At 42.6% G+C, this 22,713-nt stretch overlaps 1 protein-coding gene across 1 annotated transcript; it reads left to right on the forward strand.

The window, feature by feature from the left end:
• The first annotated feature begins 85 nt into the window (after nucleotides 1-85).
• efcc1 (EF-hand and coiled-coil domain containing 1) lies at nucleotides 86-22,379 on the forward strand. The gene is made up of 8 exons (XM_047582727.1): nucleotides 86-820; nucleotides 1,922-2,337; nucleotides 11,868-12,016; nucleotides 13,527-13,662; nucleotides 16,239-16,395; nucleotides 20,191-20,349; nucleotides 21,390-21,459; nucleotides 21,618-22,379. Exons 1-8 carry the CDS (start codon nucleotides 143-145, stop codon nucleotides 21,749-21,751), a joined length of 1,899 nt encoding a protein of 632 aa, XP_047438683.1. The 5' UTR covers nucleotides 86-142; the 3' UTR covers nucleotides 21,752-22,379.
• Nucleotides 22,380-22,713: the final 334 nt, after the last annotated feature.

A 22,713-nucleotide genomic window follows, 5' to 3' on the forward strand; every position in this document is an offset into this window, starting at 1 on the left:
CTCCGCCAGTCAGCTCCAGGTTTCTGCACAGAGCAAGAGCAGGAACAAACACACACACACACACAAGCACACACACAGGATGCCGCAAGGAGAAACAAACAACTCTGTTCGGTTTGTGGAAATATGATGCTGTTCAGAACAAATGATGGATGCCCTAGACTCCTTTGATCCTTACAGCCGACCAGCGCGCAGGACGCAATGGATCGTCAGCACTCTGGCTTACCATTACGGACTGGACCGGGGGGTGGAAAACGAAATTATAGTTTTGGCCACCGGACTGGACCAATATCTGCAGGAGATTTTCCACCATATGGACTATCAAGGAGGAGGCAAAATCCCCGTGGACGACTTCAACATCTTGTGTGAAGTTCTGGGGCTGAACAAAGAGTCGGAGGACACGGAATGCACCGGCGTGCTGGAAAACTTACCCAGCGAGCTCAGCTTCAGACACTTCCACGCCAAACTGTGCGGGTACTTCAGCACCAAAGCCGGGTGCCAGTATGAGAACGGCCGGCTGCTGGTCGGGAAGGACAGCGAGCACATAGAGACTCAGATCCGCCTGAGGAGCCCCTTGAAGCGGCGAGAGAAGCTGCTGTCCGTGGGAGCGAGCGGCGGCTCCTCTCCGTCTCCGGAGGGACGGCACGCCTCCGGCTGCAGGCACGGCTCCTGCACCAGGGAGTGCTACGAGGAGATCGTGGCCCTGGAGGAAGCGGAGGACCGGATAACCAAGCTGGAAGATGAGAACGCAAGTTTGAGGGAGCTGATTGAGGACATGCGAGCCGCGCTCCAGAGCAGCGACGCCCGCTGCTTGGCTTTGCAGGTGAGGGGTACTGGAGGTTTCCCACCAAACACCAGACGTCATTTGGACGTTGGTTTTTGGGCTAAATCTGGTCGGTCCGTCATAGTCTTGATTTAGTCCAGAAATGGTCAGTGAAAATGGTGAAAATTGTGTTGTGTTCACTTTTCAACCAAATTTAGACGTTGTTTGGACGCACATGAGTATTTTTGCTGGGCGGGTTAAGTCGGTTGTGGTTTAATTTATTTATTTTTTATTATGTGTGACATTTAGTTGGCTCATCCAAGCCTCTGAAAACGCACAGTAGCGGAGCACTTTATATCAGGGAACAGGGGCACCCCCTGGGTTCCCCCCCTCTCACCAACCTAGAAGGGGCCGCTGCGCCAACACCCAAAGCTTTTATTAAAGAATGTATAAAGCATTATTAAATGACAATAAAGCCATACCTGGCAACTGGCATGTTAAAACCTTTCACAAGTAGAAAGAGGTACCCAGGTTTTCAGGATTAACAACCTGGCAACAAAAGAATTGAGAAGGTTAATCCATACATATTTTATCCGTTTTTTATGACAATCCATCACATCTATAAGTATAAATAAGTGCGTGTTCGTTAGCTTTAATTAAGGCAATCATTACAACTTTTAAACTCATCACCCTGCTATTACAGCATCACTTTACCTTTGCATTATAACTGCAGACACAATGTAGAAACTCCTGGTACTCTCTGAAGACTTTCTTAAAACTAACTACTGATCACAACCTATTTATGCCTATCTCACAACTTTTTAAATGATTTATAACTGGTCTATGTGATCTGGCATCCATTAAAGTTGTAGTAAAACATTAGCTATATGGTGCCAGATTAAAGAATGGTGCAAAAGTCTGTGATCTTTTATTGATGACTTTATGGTATTAGAACATGAGAATTCCCCTATCTTTGATAAATGATATATGACTGCTGTTATTAGAAGGTAGAGATATCGTTACATCCTGAATAACCCCAAGGCAGTTCTTTTGAAGTGATCTCTTAATTTAGCCATTGGTTACATTTGCACTTGCTTATGCATATTTCAGCATATTTCATTGATCTAGTGTCCCCGGGTAACCCGTTTGCCTTCTCCTCAGGTTGGACTGTGGAAGAGCCATTCCAAACATAAACCAGAAGAAGGCTGTTTTGTCGCCCGCCAGAAACAAGCCGCCCAGAAAAGTGCGGCCACCAGCAACCTGAAGAGCCTGCAGAACATTATCCACGAGATAGAACTGTTGCGTAGCTCTAAGGACCGCCAGGTGGAGGAGGCCATGCTGTGTAATCAGAGACTGGAGCAGGAACTGTGGAGCTCTAAAGAGGCCGTGACCGCTCTGGAGGACTGCAACCGGGTCCTGAAGAAGGAGCAGGTGGTGATGAGGAGAAGGGTGGAGGAGGCCCGGCAGGCGCTGCTCAGCGGTCTGGGTAAAGTGAAGGAACTGGAAGCCAAGGCCAGACACGTGCCAGCACTGCAGAGACACGTCCTCCAGCTGGAATCAGAGCTCCTCTACTACAGGTAAAAAAAACCCCACTCACATCTGGCATTTTAGCATCAACAGATACTACTTGTTTTAACTGTTAGGCAGTGGTATGGTAAGACACAGCCTGACTTTCAGCAGGACATCACAAAACATTATGGTTTTCATCCGGGTCATGAAAAAAACAAGCTGCAACAAGGGCAAACTGGACTTGTGTGGTTTCTTCAAGACAATTTGCCACTCATCCAAGTAATTTCATTTCCATCACAGCAAGGCGAGGTGAAGATGAAAACCTCTGAACAACGAGCACTTGTTCCAAAAAAGGAGCCGTGTCAGTTGTTTGAGTTTTTTAGGCTGACCAGATGTCCCCGATTTGTGGGGTCATTCCCTGTTTTGTATGACCTGTCCCCTGTCCCCAGAAATAACACAGATTTTAGCATTTTATGAATGAGAAAAAAATGTTGCGCACAGACTACATTTATTACGGTAGCCAGTCACTCTGCTATTGACATTACAGACATAGCAGTTTAAATATGAATAAACATGTCAAAATAGATGACACTGTAATTGCCCCTGTTACTTAATTTCAGTGAGTTAACTTTTTTTTTTCTCCGAGCTGTAAATGTTCCACAATTTTCAAAAATACCATGTTATACATTCCTGGTCACACCACTCGGCCCCACTTGTTTGTGCTATTTACAACCCCATGAATTGCTTAGTTCAAAACTAAGCCCTGCTAATGCAGAGAAGAGGCTGTGAATATCATTCCTTGGCACAGATAAAAAGGGTTTTGACTTCAGACGTAACGTCATACAAACTCGATTATTGAGACACGCTGGGAGGTGGGCCAGTGAGGACACAACATACACAACACTAAATGTAAAAATATGAATGGAATATGAAAAACCCAGACAACAATACCAACATTTGCATCCAAGTACAGAAAATTTAGAAAATCAGCGAAAGGAATGCTTTGCAAAATTCCTGTTGGTCAGAGGTTGAGATGATCCATCAGAACTAATTATCTTTTAGGGATGGGAACGGTGCCTTTATACATTCAGCAGGTTGATGCATTGAAGTTCACAGGGAGACAACATAGACTAGACATAACCCTACCTGCTCGGTTCAGTCAGCTGTCAAACCTTCAGCAAAACAAACGTCTGGCTCTTCACCATGAGAAACACGGGTGGGTTTTGGCAGGGCCCTTGCATTAGGGGGCCTTTTGTGGCTAGAATCAACCATAGTGAATTATAATTCGCCCTGCAGTAGAGTGAAATGACTGTGTTTACCTCTGGCTTCATGCCTCCACGGCTCTGCCATGCTATTTATGAAGGCTTGATGTGGTTCACTATTCCAATTTTCAGCCTTGTTGTGTTTTAGTTTATTGAACAGGCTTCGTGTGTGGCGGGCTGGTCCTGCCCGAGCTCCGCCACCGTTGAGAACTATTCATTTAGGTGGAAGTAAGGGCGTAATTTGACTTTTAAAGTACAAAGCCACTGGTTTAATGTTTACCTCTGTTTCTTTTGTCTCCGCTTTAGCCATATAACCAGCGTCTGCAGGTTTCTTAGATCGTGTTATATATTAGTCTTAAGAGCCTCGTCTTGGACATCCAGACACACTACTGCCGGCATCTAGGTGATTCTAAATTTTCAACATTACCTTTCCTTTAACCCTAAACTCCGCTAATCTATGCAGACCGCGTTCCAAAGTCTTTTCACAGCCCTTCCATTGATGCCTTAATGGCAAATAATTCAACAGCACAAAGGCAAGAGAGAGCTCCATTGAGCGAGAACCTCAACAGACTGACTGTTTTCATCAATCTCCGCTCCCTTCTTTCACTCCACTCCCAAGTGAACAATACCACATAGGCACCCCTGATCCTATGGATCTTAGCAACCATGCCCCATGAATATTCAAACAGAAAGCCTCCGCTCTTCCTCAGTTACTTCTTATCATGCTGTTTTTGAATGTGTCAGGTGAGTTATTAAGTTTAAAGATTTGAATACGACAGCCTTTTCTTCCTGTTTGATGTCTTGCTCTGAAACTACGTGAGTTAAATTTGTTTTTCGCCTCGGACAAGACAAAAAAAAAAAAAAGTGGCGCGTTTATAAGTTTATTTCAATTCAAAAAAACAGAAGGGCCCAAATGCAGGACCCAGGAGGCAGGTTCAAAACAGCAAAACAGCCAGGTCATATAAAAAATAAATGAGGGAACAGGCGAAGATGGAATCCAGAGTGAAAACACAGGAAACCGAAAGAGTAACAAGACACAAGTGAAACTAATAAGGGTGGAGAAAGCATTCACAGAGGAGGGAAAACACAAAGGTGGGGCGTAAAACAGATCTGGACACATGTAATAAGAAATTAAACGAGAAAGCTTTCAAACCACAAGTCTTTTGGAAGAATAAATGTGCAGCTTCAGCCAGCAGCAGGTTAACGTGGAGAAACACGTGGACCTGGCTAAAGTAGCATATTATATCGTTTTTTCTTCTTTTGTTCAATGTTTCTGTATAAATAAAGATCTGTAGAGCTTCTTAGGCTTCGTAGCCAGACTTAATTCTTATAAAAATACCAGCTCCATTTACATTTCATTATGAGGCTGATTTGATTGGCCTGGCAGGTCTTTGCTGGAGTATAATCAGTTCCCAATGGAGCGACTCCAAACTAACTTTATGCTGCAGAATTATTTGGGTGGGGTGAGTTGTGTTGGCTCGGGGTTAAGCCAGGCTACGAGTTTTCCCATTAATGCGCTGTGCCAATCTAACCACTAACGGTTCGGTTTTGATATCCTCATCTTCAGCGTACAATCATCGTTACAGCGTTCTCCAGGCTTCTCCAAGTAAATCTTGACAACGAAACCTAATTTCCTGAAATTGTCGACTCTCCCCCGTGTGTGATTTCCACATTGATTGAGTTTCCTGTTTTTTAGCGTTTGGTAAAGGTCAGTTTTCTCATGTAGAAAATCCCCTTTCAGCGCTCCATCATCATCCCGGCTGAAGTCAGTTTGAAAAATAAAAAATGTATTGGCTTGAAACTCAAGGTGTGTGTGGGTGTTGTTGCATAACATGTCTGTGGTTGCTTTGGATTGCAAGAGCAATCTGAGGGTCAGCTGGACCCCCACCCCACCCTCCACCTACCACCACCACAACCCCCAACGCCACCACCACCACCACCATCAAGATGATAATTTTAATTCTTTTTAGCTCCAGAAGGCAAAAGGAACCTAAATCAGTCACTGTAGTCTATAGAGCTCTGTGGGCCAGAATGATTAGACAATGGGAAACACACCGAGAGGAACAAAAAGAAATGAGGGGGTGGACGGAGTACCATCTGGAGGAAGGAGCAAACACTCAGCTGTTTGTTCATGAAATGACAGACATGTTTTCCGAGGCTCGCAAGAGAGGAATTGCTTCATTCATGTTCCCACCTTCTATTTGTCTTCCAGAGAAAAGACGTGGAGGGGAGAGCCAGAATCATTAAACATGAACTTTGGTCATTCAGTTTCATTATCCCCTTGATTCCTGACTCACTTTGTGTAGTTTTGAGGATTTCTTGAGAGAATACCCAAGAACATGTGTCCTGAGAGAGCAAGTTTTAAAACTCACTTTTCGTTTTAACAGCACGCCCGCGGACTTCTTCTCCGTGTGGCGCTAACCCCTGGCCCTCTGAAGGCAGGTCCCAGGGGAGGCGTAATCTCAGAGCCTTTTCATGCTCCCTGCGTGGTGCCTGAGAGTGCAGGCGAGAGGAGGGTCTAGCGGAGCATTTATCCGACCCGGCACAATCTGAGCCGCAGCATTGTGTGGAGCAGGTGCTGCCACGGCATCCCTACCCTTTAAATGATGTCAAAGGGACACAGTAGGGCATGTCTGGGGCCGGGGCATTCTGCTGCCTCTGCCTTACTGTTGCTCTTGAACGGCCCTCAAAACCCTGCACTGCCAAGTGGACTCATTTCCACGTTGAACTGCTGCCCTGCTCTCCCTCTGTCTGGTTTGGAGTTATGCTGATCAGCAGAAATGTATCCCGCACAAAGTATCTTAGAAACGTATGCCACCCACCATCACTGGACTGATCTCCCTGTATATTTCTTCTGCTTTTAATATCCTTGTTTGTTGGACTTTGGGGTTTCTCTTGCTTGCTTAGGAAAGATTGACCACCTTACGTAAGTGTTATAGGCACTGGTTTTTGAATTAAGGCCACGTTCACACGTACCAAAGCGACCTTTTTCTCTCCAGTTTTCCTTGGCGTCGTTTCGAGAATTTCCCGTAAAGTTCGATCCATTGCGAAACCGAATCTAGTTGTAGAAAGGCTGTAGTGCAGATCCTAGGCCTATGCGTGGTGCTGAAGAAGAGGGAGAGCATGCACATCAACTCCAACAAACGTACGGTCCAGATTAGAGTCCGTAATCCTTTTTAGTTCATCGTTGTGGCGAAGCATCATCAGTGTATATTTCCCACCCAACAAGGTTCAATACCTGATGCAGCACCGTCACAAGCCTGTAGTCCGCCATTGATGTTGTTGTTGTTGTTGTTATGAGACGCCAGGGGCTCCACACAAATGAAAACAAGAGACCGCACGAGCTCCGTATTTGTCTTTTTCATCCTGGGACCTGGATTGAAAAAGGTGTGACTCCAGTCACTGAAAAATCCGGATCCGGATGCAGCCTAAATGTGGAGACCAGACCTGCTCCTCTAATGTGAAGCCAAAGCAAGTAGAGCTCCCCCTGGTGACAGGCTGCAGTATAGGTCATAAGCTCCACCTCCTCCATGTTAGTGGCTGCGACTTGGGCCAAACTAAAACACTAAAATACTGGTTCTGTCATTTTAGGTAGTTAATATGATATTGGTGCATGTTCAAGTGACTTTTTTTTTGTATAAGTTTCATTTTAGGTAGTTATTTGACTCTATAGAAACAGGATTTGACACCAGTTGCCATGCCAACCATTCCATTGGTGCTCTCAATGCCAGTGGGAATTGTAAAAACACAATAGGTGGGACTTGGGTTGAACTAAAACACTATATTAATTGCCTAAAAAATTATTTGACATGTATTTTAATGTTGATGCATACTCAAGTGTCAATTTTTGTGTCAAGTTTCGTTTTAAAAAGTTTGTTATAGAAACAGGATGTGGCAACCACCAGTTACCATGCCAACTGCTCCGTAAAGCGAGAGCGGTTGTCAAAGCTGAGAGTTGTAAAAACTATTTTTAAAAATACGTTCAGTGTATAATCCAACATTTCCTTGAAACTGGTGGAGGTAGAGCAGAGCAAAGTATTAATTAAAAGAAATGCAGGTGAGTCTGGGGGAAGTGTGGGACGGGGCATCAATATGGCTCCAAAGCTGAATAATGGCGGCGTCCGTATCCCAGAGAAAATACGCCAGGAAGTGGGGACACTCGGTCCATATCTGTAGAGTCTATGGTTCTCACCAGTGATCGCAACACTGCAGCTGCTTTATTTGTATCTCTTCATTTGAAACCACCTCACTGGGAGCCTGCGACCCAAGAGGACTCGATTAATAACTGTCAGCTATGTCAACAAGGCCCCTCACCCGCCTCCGTCATGCTGCAGGGCACCAGGCAAGCGGTGAACTTCAAGTTCAGGCTCAGGTTTACAACGTGCCCTCATTTGTAACCTCAGCAGAGAAAAGAGACTGTCATTGACCAATGACACCTGGAAGAGGAAACTGCTCTTGTGGGAGTGGAGGAGGGTCAACAGCGACGGGGGAGTTGTGTTGACGGAAAGTTCACTTCAGCGCTACGCTGTGATAAACACTGGGAGGACTCTGTGTGTCTTGGCTCTAACAATAAACAGCTGGACTGGCTTCCACAGGCCTAAAGAAAGCCTCTAAACTCTTGCTAAGAGAATACAGGATGCTATTAATTAGAAAATGCCCTGACGATGTAACATTTTACTTGTATGTGTGGCTTTAGGAATGCACAGGCAATTAGGCTACATTAGGCTAAGGAATGAAGGAATTCTTCCACATGCATTAAACATGTCTGTGGAGGTTCTCAGACGTCCAGGTGATGGTACTAAAAACTGAAAGCAGCTGAAACAAGGGTAACCGGGTTCACAGTGTTTCCTGAAGACGTTTTTTCCACTCATTCATGTGGCTTCTTTTGTTCTCGAAAAACACCAAATCCCCACTGGTCGTTTCAGGACTGAAGAAGCTACTTGGATGAGGATTGAAACATCAAGAAAACCCTACCAGCCCAGATGCTCTTGTTTCAGTTTGTTTATTTGGATGTATTTAACGATACCGCCAGAGCGTTTCCACTGCCAAGAACATAAATATCAAACCAGTATTAATCTAGTAGTCATGTGCCACATGATAGTCGCAGACATTATTCGGTTTCTCTCATTCCGTTACTTTGCTTCATTCAGTTCAGACTTTCTTTTCATTTTGAGCTCATTCCCAGATTAATTTCTGCTAGAGATGAGCCAAACTCTGCCTTTGATACAGGAATCTGATAACAAAGAGTAGAAGGAGATGTGAAACTGATTAACCTATCTATCTGATCCACATGTACACTGTGTCCACAAAAGCTACGAGGTCTGTTTCAAGTTTCCTGCAGATGTATGCAGCTAAACTGCGCCTTGATTCTTGGCCTGATTTATGCCATACACCGAATATATACACCGATCAGCCACAACATTAAAACCACAGGCAGGACAAACAAATAACGTTGTGACAATACAGTGTTCTGCTGGGAAACATTTGGACCTGGCGTTCATTAGTGTGGATGTTACTTAGACATGTACCACCCACCTAGACCAGACACCACCCACCCCATAGCAATGACACAGACACACAAAAATGCTGTAGGAAGAAATTAAAAAAAAAAAAAACACGAAGAACAGCACAAAGTGTTGACCTGGCCTCTAAAGTCACTACATCTCAAACTGATCACCTGTGGAATAATCCACAGAGGCCCCTCCCCTCAACCCATAGCAACTAATAACCCTCAACTAACAACATCCTGTTTCCAGACACCACAGGACCCCCTCAGAAGGCCAGTGTCCATTATCTAATGAGTCACAACTGTTTAGGAGGCACAAGGGAGACACCTACATGATATTAGGAAAGTGGTCATAATGTTATGCCTGATTGGAGTGCAGTTGCCTATTTGCACAACGCAATTATGTTTTTGGGTTCCCTTGTTAGGTCTTGTTTCTGGACCTTGAGATAAATTTGTTGGAATTAGTTTGGAATGTGTTTTAATTTCTTTAACATAAGATTAAGATCTTTAGGTATTTGGGATTAATAGGACTCAAGAATTATGAAAAAATAAGCATCATTTTTGAATTGGAAGGAGTTTTTGAAAAAAAATGATGTGCACACAGAGAGTATTTCAGTATTTTAATTTAAGTTACCAATGTGAAAAAAAACTGTTTATTTTAATGCAAAAGCAGAATCGAAAACAATGAAGTCCAATTGAGGACTTGTGAATTTGTCAAATTTTCTTGTCATATGAAACTAGAAAAGTTAATAAGCATAAATAAAGAGTTTATTGACCCTTGGCTGCTGGTACGTGGCAGACAACAGGTCTAAATAAAGCAGAACAAGCTGACACACACCTAAAACATAACGTCCCCATATGAGGACGCAGGGTCTCAGGAGGTTAAGATGCTAAATGTGCCGTTAGGACCTACTTGTTTTCTTTTGGCTGTTTGGTGCTGAGAAGTCAGTGGCTTATTAACCCTTTCAGTAAAAACTGACACACTCCATAAAGCTCAGTCTAATTGGCTTCATTGTTAATGAATAACAGGTAGTTCCTTTGATTTATTCAACGTGTATCTGTGTATTCCAATAGAAAGTTTACAGAGTTCAAATCTAATCTTATCTGTCTGCAGCTTGGTGCTGGGAAGGCGCAGCACCAAGCGGAGGGTTTATCCAAACTCCATTCACTGGAAATAACAAACGGATTCGAGCAGTGAGCGGGAATCAGAACAGTAAAGCTGCAGCGAGTGATTTGTGTGTGGGCTTTGTCACTCCTCTCACATAACAAATTGATATATCACAATATCACACATTTTACCCTCTCTCCCTTTCTCCCTCTCTATATACATATATCTGTCTCTCTCTCTCTCTCGGAGCAGAATACGTTAATGAATAGATATTTTCATTTTGGCAGGGCAAACACATAATGCTGGAACATTGGCAAGAGCCATGATCCAATTACGTCTGCTGCATCCCGCAGCCTGACGTCTATCCAGCCTGGACTATTTTCAGGTGTCTCTTCTCATCCAGTTGGAAATCACACAGTCAGCACCGGCCACCAGAAACGCCGGGATGCCTCACGCTGTCAGATCACGCGGCGCTGAGCCTTCCCCAAACCAGCGCGCATCTCATTTGTAGCCGTTTAACGAAATGGCTTTCATGTGACGGTCAGAAGACGCCACTTAAAGACACAAAATCACTGTAAACCTCTGTGTACGTCAGAGGCCTGATCCAGAAGCTGAAATTTACAGGACACAGGCTGCGGCCTCTCGACCAGGCCGCTGTCAATTAAAGTGCAATTAGTCACACCGAAGCTCGCATTTGAGCAAGCGTTTGCACCAGCTCATACCAGAGTCCGGGCGTCTCCACGGCAACAGGCAAAGTTTTGTGTGCGCATCCTCGGACACGTCGGTCCGGCTGGAGCTCGCTCCTTCGTTCCTCCCCCGCTGTAACTTAAACAAAACTTTCTGATTAATCGCCTGAAATCAAGCCGCAATTATTGATCTTCGGCGAAGTCGGTCATTTTTCTTTCGGCGTTGCACAAAGAAAGCTAAAGTAGTGCACAGATGCCGAGTCTTACAGCATATATTGCCTCGTGCCAACAGGATATAAGCATGAGTGCTCTGTGACTTTTTTTTTTTCTTTTTTCAGAGTTGGGCTGCTGAAAATCTTTCGAGATTTTCTCTCTCCCTTTTTTTTTTTTTTTTCTTCTCCCCCCCCTTCGGCAAGACATCATCATCTGGAAACACTTATTCTGTGATTTATGAAGGCCCCCTATCGGATTTCCCCCAACACAAAAGAGCAGACGGCAGAAGAAACCTAGAAAATTCAAACCATTACAGAAGGATTGATCCGCCCCAAACTGCAGCTTTAGGCTTTTTTTATCAGCGGGGAACGTTTGAACGACGGGACCGTTACATTAGGACATACATGGTGTATAAAATAAAAAGAATTATGTATCTTTTCATCTGAAAAGTAAAAGACATGTAGCCGTGACTTATTCCCATTCACTGCGCTTTTACCTCACATCTTGCCAGTGAACTCCTGCACACTAAAGCGGCATTTCTACCACTGACCCACTTTACTGTAAAAAATGCCTTAAAGATACAATGTCTGGCTTCAATTACCCCACCCAGATTTGGCATACAACATCACAGGCCTCTATAAAATTATCATGGCGGTTGTAGATGTGGCGTAATGCACACTCCCTCGTGTTACATGAGATGTTCTCTTTGATGCTGGCAATTGCTTCGGACTGAACTTTTCTCATTTGTGCAAATTTGAAGTTTGAGACCCTTTGGCTGGAGACATTCGCAGCAACGCACTGACCCTGCGACGCTCTCTTTCAGGTCAGAAGTGTCAAAACTACGACTCCCAGGCAGCGCCGGGACGGAGCAGCAGATGAGCGTCAGCGGCCGGCCGGGCCAGAGGTGCTGCTTGGACACTCAGCACGACCGCTGTTCCCCGACAGGACGCGCGGTGACAACCCCGGACAAGAGTAAGACATGTTTTCACTCGCAAGAGCAGAACGTGATGCTGATATTAGTCTTAGTTCAGGACCAAGGAGACAGTAGTCCAGTAAGGCCAAGGACCCCTAAACTGATGGAGAGATTAAGCTACTATATGTGCTCTATATTAAACGACCTAGTGTTATTTATGAATATAAATTATTATTATCATTTTGCATTCAATATTAAGCTATTCAAATAATACACAGGTACAAATATATATATATTTTTTTATTTCAAACATGTGCAACAGTAGGATGGCCCGTTAGCAGAGTTAGCAGCTGAGAGTCAACGTGTAATTTGCTGCCTCCTGATTGGCTCAGCAGCAATAGGGGCGGGGCCTACTGTGCACAGGAGGCTTAGATTGACAGGTCTAGTGTGAGACTCTGTGTGAAACCATGAGTGAAGTGCTGACTGAAAGATAACGTCTTCTGCCTCCATTTATCCAGTTACCTAAATATGTTGGACTCATGTTAATGTGCATTTAAAGAAAATTAATAATAAATTTAATTTAAATTTGTGGGGGAAAATAAAATGAACTTTGCAACCCCCCTCCAGTACCCTCTTAATCCTGACGTTGAAGGTATTTCCAGAATCCGCAAAGACTCTTTTAACCATCTGTCCGCTATCCATTACCGCTCATCCTTCGAGGGGGCTCTGGGACTTACCCCTAACCTAGATGCAGGGTACATCTATCAAGAGAGGCTGAGTCACTCTATCACAGGACTAACAGAGAAAGACAAACAACCATTCACTCTCCATACCTACGGCCAATTTAGAGTCACTAATTAACCTAATGTGCTTGTCTGTCAGCAGAGCAGCTGGAGAAAACCCACGCAGGCACAGGGAGAACATGCAAACTGCAGAGTGGGCCAGTGGGTTCAAACCCACAACTTTCTTACTGTGAGGCAGCGCTAACCACTATTTTAACCATCTGGATAAAAAGCATGTATGCAGCCTGTTACGCGCACAGAGTCCCCTTTCTCAAATTGTACGTTTTCTCAGAGAAACCTGAGAGCCGCTCCACCGGAGATCTGCTTTGAATTACACTATTTTCATTCCGTTTATTTTATTGTTATTTTCTGCAGCGTAATAATTACCTGATCCGACCGAACACCCACGCATTCCCGCCATGAAAGCAGTGTAATTTTTGGAGTTTTTTGAGATATTGCCCAAAACAACTGTTTTTGCTCCCCTAGAAACTGTATTTTCATGGACAGTATATTGTTGTTTGCCAATGTTAAGTGCTGTCAAATGTCCTCTGGTTTTAAACGCTGTGTATTTATTGTTCTGAAATGCTCGACCCTGCAACTCTAATTAATTCGGTGCACAATCTGGGGCTATGACAACGTCTAAACCTTTACTGCACACGGGTGAAGACGGATAACCCCGTTGAACCCTGAACATTTAGACTTTTTCTGCACCTCCGGCTTCGACCTCCTGCCGCTGATAATACCGGTGGTGATGATTATAGTAATGCAGATGGTGTGTTGTGTCTAGTGGAGGAGCAGCTGTTTCGCTCAGTGGAGGGCCAGGCCGCCTCGGACGAAGAAGAGGACAAGTGGACGGGGGATCAACAGAAGCAGGTGGACGAGGTGAAGAGGATCTTGACCAGACTGTCGTGTTGTGGGGAAAGGTACAGTACATCCACATTTTAAAGCACCCAGCAGATAAAAGGATACACGTACAGGATACTGCATGTAGGTGTCTACAGGGGCGTCAGTAGGTTTTTAAGGACGGGGGAGGCTTAGCCCCCAGGAGATGCACAGGATGTCAGCGAAAAGTTCACAAAGACTGAGAATTTATTTATTATGTTTAAGTCGCACACATTACATATATGACTAAAGTAACACCAGTGGATAAAGTTATTGTGGAAAAAGTTGCCTATTTATGGTAAAAACTCATTTAAGTTCAGTTTATTGGGTCTTGTTTCAGTCTACATTTTACAATGGTTGTGTGACTTCCTTTAAACACTTGAGTGCACCTGCAAGCAACTGCTTGATTTAAACAGGTGTTTACAATTAGTAGAGGAAGTGACATCATCGCAACGCTGGAAAAACAGAGAGAGGAACTGAATATTAAACACATAGAATGTTAATGAATTTATCAAACAGGACCACAATAAAAAAAATAAATAAATAAATAAACTTGTGGCGATCTAGAGAGAAAAAGATCAAACACAAAAATATATATTAATCTCCTGAGACCTGAGCTTTTGTTTAATGTATTTTTAATTTCTCCAAGGTATTTGGGATAAATAGGACTTAGGAAGTATAAAAACATGTATTTAAAGTTGCGTTTATGTCACAGATTCCTAAAGACTATATATACAGCTCTCTATATGTACAGTAAGTTTCATGCTTGAAAATGAGATCAGATCTCAGTGGGATCCGTCTGTTTAAATAGAGGTTAAATAAACGCTTTGCTTCGTTCTTTCTCTAGCTAGTTACTAGTTTAATCATTTGATCATTTTGGTGCGGTCAGGTAGTGCATAGTGGGATTGTCTGGGCTTTTTTTGAGAAATACATCGAAGGTGAAGTTAGCTAAAACAGTGGTTCTCAACCTTTTCGGGGTCCTGGGCCCCCTTCATATTTTTAATCTACCCTTAGGAGCAGACCCCCAGGATAATACTCTTTGTGATTATTATTCGTGTTTTCCTCCTCGTGAATGCTCGGGCGCTGAGGTTCAAACTGAAAAGGCTGAATAGACAAGACACAACTACGATACCAGAAAACTGACCAAACTGAGCAGAGGGAACATTTGACGTCATTACCCAGAATGCACTGCGACGTAAACAACAGCAGTGACCGAGGAGTATTTTCAAATTTTAGAAAAACAAAGACATCAAGGACATTTTCTGACTCACATTAATATGATTGACACCAACATTAATCTAATGAAGCCTGCATGTAACTATAGTCAGGGCTCCCTTTAATTTAAGTGCTGATAGTTAATGATATTCCTTCCTGCAGATGTTTTACAATAAGAGCATTATTAAGAAATGAATGGTGTTTGTCCACTGAAACAGTAGAGGCCTCATCATTTAAAATAGATGCAGATCGTGTTAAGTTTGTATTAATAGTGTCATGCAGTAACTTTCAGTAACAAAGATCTCTGAATAAAATACAGTAAATTACTGTGGTGAAACAGATGAAACTAGAGAAAAAATTATGCCCTCTGTAGTTCATGTAGATGAAGGTCTCACTCACATTTGAGCAGAATAATCCTATTTCTATAAATGTCATATGATCATATGATATTTTATATTCTCCTTGCAATTACACCGCGGACCACTAGGGACCCATGGACCCCGGTTGAGAATCACGTAGGGTGGGGAAGTAGGGTGAGTAAAAAATAAATGAAAAAGCTAATGAGATATAAAGATTTGCTTCTCGGTTAATTTCACAGTCCACTGAATATTGATTTCATTTAATAAGTGTGCGTTTCATGCATTTGATTGTTCAATGTGGAAGTAATTAGGCAATAAGGGAAATAGTCAAAAGTACAGAATGACCTTTAGCCTTTTTCTGTAGCTTATTATTTCAAGACTTATGAGCCTTTCGGGTTCTCTGCCATCTATCAGAACACTAGTACACAGACAGACACGTAGAAATTCAGATTCATTGATAGAAGAAAGAATAAAACTCACCAAAAATAATACGATCAATATTTGATCCGAAACAGGATGGAAACATGTAAAAGTGATTATGTCAGCACAAAGCAACAAACAAGCAACCGTGCTGGTTTGTAGCAGTGCGCTAAAAGGTTGCCATGCAATTAGAGAATGTGAATAACATGCAGCAAACTGGGGCCTGTGTATTTACTGCTTCTCAGAAAAGACTTGCCCTGAGATGCAGCGTTGAGAAACACCATTCCCCAAACATTCATCATCAGATTTTACAGCCTGATAGACTTATGACACACATGTCTTTAATTTTTTTCTTTAACATTTTTTTATTTTGCGCAATTTAAAAAAAAAAAAACACATAAAATATGACAAACAATAATGAAACAGTGCTTATAATAAAATCAGAAAATACGACTGCATGAAATGAACGGTGACTAACAACAACAAAAATGTAGAAATGGAAAAAATGTGGGTGTGTGTCTCATGAGCAAGAACAATAATGATGATAATCATCTGTATTAAAGATGCAAAGCATAGATCGTTATAAAACAGCAGTTAAATGATCTTCCGGTCTTCCTGACCAGGTGTGACGACAGGGCATTCAAGAAGCTCATGTCTCACTTCGGGAGCTCGAGGAGCGAGGAGAGCTGCAGCGCCGTGCTGGAGCTCCTGGAGAGAGTGACCAGGCTGCACAAGCAGCTGGAGCTGAAGGAGAGCCAAGCAGAGATAGACATGGACCAGGTAAAAAAAACCCACCAGGGTGGGCTTCTGCAGCGCTCTCCGTCTGCATGTGTGCACACGACCAGGTTCTGTCTGTACATTGTTTTCGGCCTTTGCTTTACATCCTAAAGTCGTTTTGCGGAGCGTGCACAGTGTTAAACTGGATTAGAGGGGACGGGTGAAGGTTGTTATGAAAGTGGAGGGCTTCAAAGGCGAAGCCACAGCAAATGGTACGATTCTGCAGCTTCTACCCGACCAAACCACTTGCAGCGGGCGGCTCCGGAGCCTCCAGACTCTGCGAGTGTGGGTGTGATTGCAGCTGTTCCTCGCTGGAGCTCGCCGCAGAAACACTCCCCTTTGTTGCCGCATAACGCTGAGAAATATCATGAATTAAAGCTCTCCCGTTACAGTTGAGTAGTATTTTCACAACACAGGAAGACGGTGCAGAAGGGGACCCATGACATAATGTGTTCCCAGAACATCTCAGCCCTCGCAGAGGAAAAGTTCAAACCAAACAAAGTCCCTACTGTGAGACTTTGTTTATGTGCAGGATGTGTGGGGCGAGACCTTTGTCCTTTAATACGCTATGACGTAAAGGTGCACTGTAGGGATTTCCAGCACGTCTGGCAGGCAGCACTCACCGTAAGCCTCAACATGCATTTACACCAGCTATATTTACTCTGTATTAAGATATTTAGCAGGCCCGTATAGTGAAATGTTTCCAAAAGTGACTTATCCGGCTGCTTTTACAGGCGGCAAGAGTTATTCTTGACGTGTTGTTTAATGTGTGGGTGGCACAGTGGTGGCAGTTTCTCCTCTGGGTCCGAATCCTTTCTGTGTGTGGTTTGCATGTTTCTCCCTGTGCCTGCTGCTCAGCTCAGAAATGGTGATTCTGATGTGGCCGTAGGTGTACATGTTAGTGTGAATGGTTGTTTTTCTTTCTGCGTTAGCTCTGTGATAGACTGGCCACCTGTACAGGGTGTAAAAGCTCGGGTTTCCCGCCCAAAAGTTGTTCAAAAACACATATAAAATTAGCCAAAACATTAGATCAACACGTTGTTTAGTGCTTTAACCACCTAGATTGGTTACTCTAGTAGGGCAGTGTTTCCCAACCTGGGGTCTGCACCCCCTTAAGGGGGGCGCCAGAGGTATGAGCTCAGCATCAGTTTTCATCTATTTCACCAGTTTTTAACCAGTATTGTGCAGGGCTTAAAGTTTTGCAGCACCACGTCAAATCTCCGAGGTGTTGCGTTCGATCATGATTAAAATAAAGATATAGAAAAAAAAAAATGGTATGGGATATTGTCAAGTTTGAGCAGTTAGTCGAGTTCATCTAACAATGGAATCAGAGTAACGCAGCTTTCCCTCTCCAAACTAACATCGCTGGCCAATCAGAAGCAGGGTGGGGGTGAGTCTTAGTAAGTTTGGTTGAGATCCAGCTGCAACTGATGCTGCATTCAAGACAACTTGGGGAAAAAATTAGCTCTCAGTTTTCAAACTCAGAAATTACTGCTTAGAAAATAAAAAATAAGGCTATGATATCGGAAGTCGAGTTTTCTGAGTTTTCGTGAAGGCATAGTTTTTTCATTGAAGTCACTTGGAAAGATGGAGGGTAAATTTATGAAAATAGGAGAACGTGAATTTATGAAGTTAGGAGAAGCTTCTGGGAAGCCGTCTGATGACGACATGTAGCACAATGACGAGCCTGTGGAGCTTCTCTAGTGGAGATAGCTCTAACAACTGTCCAACAAACACTGACAATACAATGGGCTTCTTCTAAGTGAGTACATTCAGTGTGCTCACTCACACGCATAAAACCAACCATAGCAGGATTTGTGAGATCCTATTTGCAGCACAGACTATGGTGTGAGAGTGAAACTTATACAAAAAAAATGACACTTGAACATACATCAACATTACATTAACCACATTGAAACCATCCAAAAAGAAAAATATTTGTTGTGTATTTTAGTGTTTTAGTGTGGCTCAGGTCGCATCCACTAACATGGAGGAGGGGGAGCTCATGACCTATACTGCAGCCAGACACCAGGGGGAGCTCTTCTTGCTTTGGCTTCACTTAATGAGGAGCTGTTCATCTTTACACAGTCTATAGCGTGTCAACAGAAACTTTTAGATTATGAAATCTCCCAGAAAGGTTCCACTGCCGATGTTTTTAGTCACATCCTGTCCTCTGGCGTTGACAAATCAAGCTGATGTTTGTCAGTGACATGCCGGATCTGGATCGGCGTCGGTCGGTGTTTGTGGTTTTATACGGCCACACGTGAGAAGGTTTTACTGCAATGTGTGCTGCATGCGTACGAAATCTTTCTGACAGGCTGAATGATGACATCAGGCGGTGCGCACACACACACACACACACACACACACACACACACACACACACACACACACACAAAGAATGAGGGGTTACAAATCTAAAAGAAATTCCAATCTGAATGCTCTTGTGTAGCCAAGCATCAGATAAGAACCACATCTTGGTCCATGTACATGCATGTGGCCTTGATCTGAAACACATACACAAAACAAAAACAAAAAACAAAAGAGCACACACCGCCTTAAAGGCTGAAGCGAGCGAAGAAAAGATTCTGTTTGCCGTAAACAACAAATGAAACGCTACAGATCTTGACTGCAGCCTGTGTACCTGCACACCACCACTGCCACGGTGTCAACCTTCACACTGTGAAATATTGTCCTAACTAACAAGCACAAAAAAATGTGGAAACTCGTAAAAATATCTCCATTGGGGAGACACAGCCGGTCTTTAAACTGTTGGAGTAACTCACTCTGGTGTCAACACAGGTTTTCTCACTCCTCCGTATGAGACTGTTGGGACCTTAGGTGGCTATTTAGTCAGTTTCTGCTGCACACAGACCGACACCGGAGGTTCTTTATCCGTACGACAGTCAGACTCTTTAAAGTCAACATTTCTTAGTGCTGCTGCAGAGTTTCCTCCACACTTTAATAAATCCTCTGGACAACACGTGCATCTCAGGAATGTACTTATTTAGCAGTAATATTTGTTTTCTCATTAGTGAAATACAAATCAGTCAAATTTTATTTGTATGATCCTTTAAAATAACTGAATTGTACACAAAGTGCTTTACAGCAAAGTCATAAAACAATACATGTTATGTTTTTCTATAACAATTTAACAATGTGAGGAGATTGAAGATTATAATAGCAATAGCAATTGGTAAAGCAATTGATTTAGTTTTTCTATATTTGTAAAGTTTATATGACTTTTGTATTTTCTTTAGATATTCAGTTGGATTGATTATATAGGATAGTGTAAGCCTCGGGTTTCTGCCTAAATCCTTTTTTGGTCAAAGATTGAGATGTTAAGTTGTGTAATGAATTGTGGAAAGTGAAAATAACCAAAATAAAAAAATTAAAAGTACATAAAAACACAATTTGAAAGTGCTGCAGTGCTGCAATATCCAATACAGTACATCTCACGTACTTGTTTTCTCACGTTTATATTAAATATTAATTATTATTTCTTGGACCTTTAATGTTATTATATTTTTATATAGTTTTTTATCACTTTATATTTCTGTTATTGATCAAACTTTTGTATTTTCACACTGTCTTAGCCTGCTTTGGGATCGGTACAGTTTTATCGCATCTTATCTGATTACATTTCACAAATTCATTACAAAATATTGGTCTCTCTAATGTTCTCGGTGATGTTTTAAAAGAGCAGCATAAAATAAACCAAATGTAAATGTGTCCTCGCTCTGCCGGGTAAAGTAAGATCACTTTCCGTTGTTTTTGACTCTTCTTATTTCCTCCCAGATGAAGGACTCCCTAATGCAGGAGCTGCAGCAGAAGGCCGAGGAGACGGAGCTGCTCCAGCTGGAGCTGCAGATGCTGGAGACGGAGAGGGTTCGCCTGTCGCTGGTGGAGGAGAAGCTCGTGGACATCCTGCAGCTCCTCCAGCAGCTCAGAGACCTGGTTAGTTATAGTTCTGGACCATAAACTCATGCTGAGGTTAATTCTGGTGGGATTTTTGAACTTAAAAATCTCCAGAAGGCCAAAGCTTTGTGCAGGTAGTCCACATGATTTTTTACCATATTGAGGCCAAATTAGCCAAAACAAGAACAAAAAATTAGTACTTTGGGGTATTTTGGGGGTGACCAGACGTCCCTGATTTCTAGAGACAGTCCCCATTTTGGATGACCTGTCCCCTGGCTAAAGTTGCCCCAGGAAATGTCCCTAATTTTAGCTTTTTTATGAATGAGAAAAAAATGTTGCCCACAGACTACAGTTATTACGGTAGCCAATGGTGCTGCTGTTGACATTAGAGATATAGTAGTTTAAATATGAATAAATACGTCAAAATAAATGAAACCGTTATTTCCCCTGTTTCTTCATTTCATTGATGACATTTAATTCTTTTTTTTTATGTCCCTGGATTTCCACATCAGCAGGCAGCGCTAATACAGGGCCACGCAAACCTGTGTCTCTACTAGTGTGGGATTATTATATAATATATAATAATATATATATAATCATACTCACAGTAAGATAGTCTGTCATTAGTCAATCTACTGCATTAATTCCACTCTGAACCAGTATTATGCATGGTCATACCACCCGGCCCTAGCCCAAATTATACAATTTTCATTTTTATTACAATGAAAAAGTCATGTGAACTGAAAAACTATGCAAAAGTGACAAGAAATCCACCTACTCTGCACTGGAATTATATTTTCTGGTCAGACTGATAGAGGACAAACGACCGTACTGCCTTTACTTAGTGATTTGACTTTCAAATGCCTTTAAAAGCTTTGACCTCTTGAGTGAGCAAATACCCCTCAGATAAGATAACACGAACGAGGGTTTTTGTCCGTTCTTTTGTTCCTTAATCCCAACAGTGGGACAGCAAGCAAATTAACGTCACCTGTCACACATGTGTGAAAGCTTTTGCGGATAGAAAAGTCGTTTTTTTTCTCTTTTTTCTTTTTCATCACTGTGTTTTTTCATCGTTTCAGAACGTCTCTCGGAGGTCTCTCGGGAAAATCTTGCTCAGCACTTTGGAGTCTTGCAGCGACCCACAGCACGGTTAGTAGAGCTCGCGCGCCCCATAAAGATCAGTACAAGTCCTGTGAAATGCAGCAATGAAAATTTACAGTTACTCAGGGCAAGGAATCAAATCAAGCTCTCATCGGGTTTCTTGACGACCCCCCCCCCGAGTTCACATCTGCTCTGCTTTTACGCAGGCAAGGCCCACATTCTGGAGGTGCTCAACGCGCTCTATCACGAACTGGCTGCTTGTGAGATACTGTCTGCTGGTGGACCTTTGGAGAGGACACAGAGTCAGCAGTCCCTCAATGCCCTAATCATCTCCTGCTAAACCAGACTGCCTCCTGACGCATTGTTCCCGTGTCAGGAAAACCCAACAGTTGTCCAAAATCAAGCTAATTGATGTGTATAGTGTATCATATTGTATCTTATATCCTCCTCCTAACCTATTATCTGTTAAAGGATGTTAGTCTCGAGTTATTGTAGAGCGTTATTAAATACAAATGAAGTTTTTTAGTCATATATATTTTGTTGCACAAACATTTTGATGGATTCCTTTTTACATATTTTTTTGTTGTTTTTTTCACAAAAGCTAATGTGAAAAATGTTGAAATAAGCTCAATTGTAAAGTGCTCTGTGAAATGTATAGACATCTCTCAGCAGGTGAACAACACTCCTGGATTATTGGAACCGAAAGAAACCCACATCTCAGTCTACGAGCCTGCGTTTCAGATGGAAAGGCTACGTTAGACCAGTTCTGCCGGAGGCCACATTTGGTGTGTACCTTCGGTTCACGGTTCTTTCCGGTGGTCCTCGTTAACTGGAAGTATCATGCGACCATCAACAGATTTATATATGCTCTATCTGGCTGAGGTGTTAATTTGTCGCTGTCTAATGCATCACATGAACTGAACCAATAAAAAAAAAGCCACTGCAAATTTGTAAATACTGAAAGTAAACATGTTTCTGCTTCGTTATTCATTGTCCACATGTCGGCCGTGCCACATAGTTCCCAACAGCAAGTCGGTGGAGGATATTTTATCAAAATCACTAAGATAGTGTAGTATTAGTCAATTCATATTAAAAATGTATTGGCACATAATTTTTCTCTGATATGGCTTTTTCAGTTTTTTATTTGTTAAAATAAAAATTAAGGTTATAATAACATTAATAGTATAATACTGATATAGAAAGTGATTGAAAATAAGTTACAATGTATTAGAAATTTACGTGTGCACTTAATGAATAATACACACACAGTGCCACCTTGTGGCAACACACAGTAACTGTGTT

Source organism: Mugil cephalus, chromosome 4, assembly GCF_022458985.1.
Source record: "Mugil cephalus isolate CIBA_MC_2020 chromosome 4, CIBA_Mcephalus_1.1, whole genome shotgun sequence".
NCBI lineage: Eukaryota > Metazoa > Chordata > Actinopteri > Mugiliformes > Mugilidae > Mugil > Mugil cephalus.

Coding starts and splice junctions, on each gene's coding strand:
- efcc1 (XM_047582727.1), top strand. CDS start 143: ATGATGGATGCCCTAGACTCCTTTGATCCTTACAGCCGACCAGCGCGC. Junction 12,017..13,526: donor GGTGACAACCCCGGACAAGA/GTAAGACATGTT, acceptor TGTTGTGTCTAG/TGGAGGAGCAGCTGTTTCGC. Junction 20,350..21,389: donor TCCAGCAGCTCAGAGACCTG/GTTAGTTATAGT, acceptor TCATCGTTTCAG/AACGTCTCTCGGAGGTCTCT.